Below are 4,093 nucleotides of genomic sequence, written 5' to 3'. Positions count from 1 at the left end.
CATTTATCAGAGCTGAAGTGATTCTGTTTGGTTCAGACTGAGAGTCAAAAATGGTAAAAATTTGTCCAACCAAACAGAAACATTTTTTATTTTTATAGGTCAACAGCCATTTTGTTTCTGATCTTTATGATCAGATTTATTGCCGAGTCAGTAAACTTGCTGTATTTTGATTGGATGAATTTTGTGGCTCTCTCTCAGCCCCTCCACAAAGCAGCACGTTTCTGTTTTCACCCTCCAGGACACGGCACTGTTAAAGGAGCAGGTGGAGGGCCAGACGAGGCCAGTCAGGGGCCAGTCAGGGGCCGACTGTTTAGCCCAAACCAAAAAGCAACAGACCTCAGAGCCAAACACACACACACACACACACACACACACACACACACACACACACACACACACACACACACACAGCAAACGACAGCGCATCTTTCACCAGAAGTGACTATGGTTTGATGACCTGTTGCCATGGAAATGGCAGCTCGGCTGAAGCTAAAGACACGCCGCTCTCCTAGGAGTCGGAGATGAACTCACGCTCAGTGCAGTAGTTTCCCTCCCAGCCCTCCAGGCAGCGACGCTGGCCCTGGGCGTCGCAGCGGTAATGGCCGAAGTCGTCGGTGCGCGGCCGGCACAGGGTGGAGCAGTCGTCGCCGTGGTAATTCTCCATGCACACCACCCGGTAGGAGAAGCTCAGCTCGCTCTGGTCGCCCTGGTGGTGCTGCTGCGACCACTCCTCCCCGACCGCCTGGCTGCCGAGGCGGGATGCCCGGCTCAGCAGCCGCGGCTGGTTGCCTGGGCAACAAGCAGATAGAAACATGGCAGAGTCACGATCACCTGGGGTCAGCCTCCTCCAACTGCTTCAACTCAGGGAAACTACAACGGCTTTCCAAAGAAAAACTTTCCCAGCATCCTCTGCTGTATCTGCAGGCCAGATGTTTTCCTAATCCAACTGGGAAGATTAAAGTTTAACCAAAACTTACTAAAAACTTTCAGAATCGATAAAAACAGAAGATAAATCTGCATGATTTATTTGATCATTGTATCTGAAACCCTAATAATTAGAACATTTCTTTCTTTAAAAAATGATCAAAGATAAAAGTGTAGACAGTGTGACGATGTGACGCTGATTGATGTAAACATGTTTTCTGTCGCCCCCTGGCGGTCAGGCCGCGGCGCTGCAGCCGCCGCAGCTTGTTTACCTGTGGACTTTACACCTGAGGAGTCTGCGGTCCAAACCTCCAGGATCAGCGAGAAGGAGCCCTGCGGCGAAACAATCATCAATAATCAATAGTCCGTCAGTGACGTGCTGACGTCACAAGACTCGTTTTCACAGTTTTCTAGAAACATTTTCAAATCATTTCTATTCTCGATTAAGACAGAACCGTTCACCTAATCGGAACCGGTCCGGTTCCGGTCACTCACCGGCCACTTGAAGGAGACGTTCACCTTCATGGGCGCGCTCCCGGAGATGGAACCGGGGTCCGCGGGGAGCGCGGCGCTGCTCGCGTTCCCGTACGTGCACGGCGGCCCCGGGCTGATGACGCTCTGCGAATGTTTGAGGCACATGCGGAAAAAGATGCGGCAGTCCCGGTTCTGGTCGCAGATGCTGCGGGAGCTGCTGAAGGTCTGGACCTTCAGCTCGAACACGGCCTTGGTGGACAGAACCTGGAGGGGGGCAGTGAGGGAAACTTCAGTCTCTGTGCGTAAAGGAGCGGGACTCCAGGTCCGGCCCGTCAGAACCTGTGGGAACCACTCACCGTCTGGACCGGCACCGCCAGCAGGAGCAGGAACAACCGCAACATGTTGGAGCGTTGCCGGTCTCGCTGCTCGCTGATCTGCGCCAAAAATAAAACTAAAATACTGCGGAGGAACAAAACCCGAACCGCAGCGGGAAGAGAAGAAGAAGGAAAAGCAGAAAATGTACCAGAAGAAGAAGAAGAAGAAGAAGAAGAAGAAGAAGAAGAAGAAGCGGTCTTCAGGTCTAATCTACTTTCTGCGCTGAAAAGAAACTGAAGTGCGGCTGTTTGAACTCTGGACTGCGGCAGCTGCGCTCTCAACTCCGCTTTATAAAGGGGCAGGAGGAGGAGCCGGAGGGGGAGGAGGGGGGGTTCGGTTCCGATCCAGCAGACATGATGGATCTCCTGTTCTGATGTTCAGAACATTTCAGAGAAGAAGAAAGAGGAAGGAGGGTTCTGAGCCGAACCTGAACAATCGGAAACCATCTGCTATTAAAATAAAAGCAGCTCTACAGGTTCGGTCCGGACCGACCCAGAACCCGACCTGCTTCCAGGTCATCAACCTTCTGGTTCTGAATCACTTCACACTCAACAAAAGACAGAGACAATTCTGAAGACTGTGGTTCCGTTTGGACCCGTGATGTTCTGAATGGCTCCAGAACCGAACTTGTCCAGGCAGCCAATCAGGAAGCAGCTCTCATCTGATCAGCCGACCCAACAGAACTGACAACAGAGTTCTGGTTCTGGTGGTCAGCGCCGAGTGGACCGGTTCTGGTTCTGTAGCCGTTCCTCTCTGGATGCAGAACCGGAACCTGGTTCTGAGGTCAGGAGGTTCTGTCTGCTCTCACATGGACCGAACTGTGTAGAACTAAGATTCAGTCCAGAACCTGCAGCTGGTTCTGGTTCTAACAGAACCTTTCTGGGCTGAAACCAGAACCGCCGAGTGTGTGGGGCCAGGTGAGCCGCAGACAGGTAAGCCCAGCGTGTGCGCATGCTCATAAACCTACTTCTTGTCCATCTGTTACCTCAGAAAGCAGCGCGTGCCACGGCACGAGGCGCTCACACGCACGCGCCTCCATCATGATGAGTGACGGCAGGGCGCGTGCAGCTCTCCCCGGGGACAGATAGAGCAGCGCGCACGCGCCGCCAGACTGATCATTTGCGCATATTCGATCGCGTGCCATCTGCGGATCGATGTGACGCTTTCAGCGCGTGCTGCGAACCTCAGCGGCGCTTTGATGGGAGAAGTTACAATGCTCACGTCCTGCTCTGTGATTGGCTGTTGGTCCTTTCATCCCGTTTTCTCACCTCCTTCTTTCTGCGGGTGTGAAAACTATTGATCACTGCGCACAAATGACCCGCAGGGAGGAGGTTTTGTTGAGGTGAGAACCTGAAGCGTGCGGCGCGTGCCCGCCCGGAAGGAGAAGGTGGTTGCCCTGGAGACCGTGGGAAAGTCTGCTGAGGCGCCGGAACCGACACCTGAACAGACATGCGCGCGTGAAGCAAACGCAGAGGACGTGATGGACCGAAACTAACTGCTGATCCGAAAAGAACCGGTTCCCTTGGACCATACTGCCAGGAACTGGGTCCAGAAACAGAATCGTGTGTGGCTTCTGCTGACTCAAGAGTTCTGGTTCTGGATCAAGATGGGCCCAAAATGTTCCTCAGTTTAAACTGTTAACCATCAACATGGAAGAACCACAGAGCTGGTTCTGGTTCTGGTGGACCTCAGTGTTGATCATGTCACTGAACTAACTGGAGAGCTGGGTCGGACTCTCCGGTCCAGAATTCAGCTGGTTCCAGTCCAACATGAAGAACTGGGATTTCTCTGTTTCAACAGGAAACTTCTCATCAAGAGGTCAGAGGTCACATGTGGCGTTCCCCAAGGCTCCATCCTAGGACCCCCCTGGTTCTATATCTATATGCTCCCACTGGCTCAGGCTATAGCAGGAAATAAGATCAGTTACCATGACGACGCAGACAATAGCAGCTCTACTAACACATTCAGACTTCGAGGGAAGGCGAGACGAGTTCACCGACGCCCCAAAGTGAACATCAGGAAAAGGAAAGATGTACCAAAGTGCTAATTGTCCGGGACGGGACAGAGAACGCAATCAGTCACTTTTATGATTCTGAGAAAACAAAAGTATTCAGAGATGAAAGTCTGAGACCAGAGAAACTCATCCAGGATTTAATGGCTCTGATTCCTGCAGCAGGTCAGACTGACAGACCAGAAGCTGCAGCTGGAGATCTGACTAGAACCAGGAGGGTAGAGACACCACCCGGTTCTACACCACCTGGTTCTACACCACCTGGTTCTACACCACCTGGTTCTACACCACCTGGATCTACAACCACCC

The 4,093-nt window shown here is 52.5% G+C and overlaps 1 protein-coding gene across 1 annotated transcript; it reads right to left on the bottom strand.

Annotated features, from left to right (window-relative positions):
- Positions 1 to 493: 493 nt before the first annotated feature.
- Positions 494 to 4,077, bottom strand: LOC103132000 (delta-like protein B). Its single transcript, XM_007543753.2, has 4 exons — positions 1,755 to 4,077; positions 1,420 to 1,662; positions 1,197 to 1,257; positions 494 to 789 (listed from the first exon to the last, which is right to left on the bottom strand). The coding sequence occupies exons 1-4, from the start codon at positions 1,797 to 1,799 to the stop codon at positions 509 to 511; spliced, it is 630 nt and encodes a 209-aa protein (XP_007543815.1). The 5' UTR covers positions 1,800 to 4,077; the 3' UTR covers positions 494 to 508.
- Positions 4,078 to 4,093: the final 16 nt, after the last annotated feature.

The sequence above is a fragment of the Poecilia formosa genome, unplaced genomic scaffold (genome assembly GCF_000485575.1).
Source record: "Poecilia formosa unplaced genomic scaffold, Poecilia_formosa-5.1.2 Scaffold896, whole genome shotgun sequence".
Classification (NCBI taxonomy): Eukaryota; Metazoa; Chordata; class Actinopteri; order Cyprinodontiformes; family Poeciliidae; genus Poecilia; species Poecilia formosa.
Note: the sequence above shows the minus strand (reverse complement) of the source record. Positions and strands in the feature narration are given on the sequence as shown.

Bases quoted from the DNA above. Each gene is read 5' to 3' on its own strand.
- LOC103132000 (XM_007543753.2), bottom strand. From the start codon at position 1,799: ATGTTGCGGTTGTTCCTGCTCCTGCTGGCGGTGCCGGTCCAGACG. The intron at 1,258-1,419 runs GTGAGTGACCGG...GTTTCGCCGCAG, and splicing joins ACGTCTCCTTCAAGTGGCCG to GGCTCCTTCTCGCTGATCCT. The intron at 790-1,196 runs GTAAACAAGCTG...CTTGTTGCCCAG, and splicing joins CTCAGGTGTAAAGTCCACAG to GCAACCAGCCGCGGCTGCTG.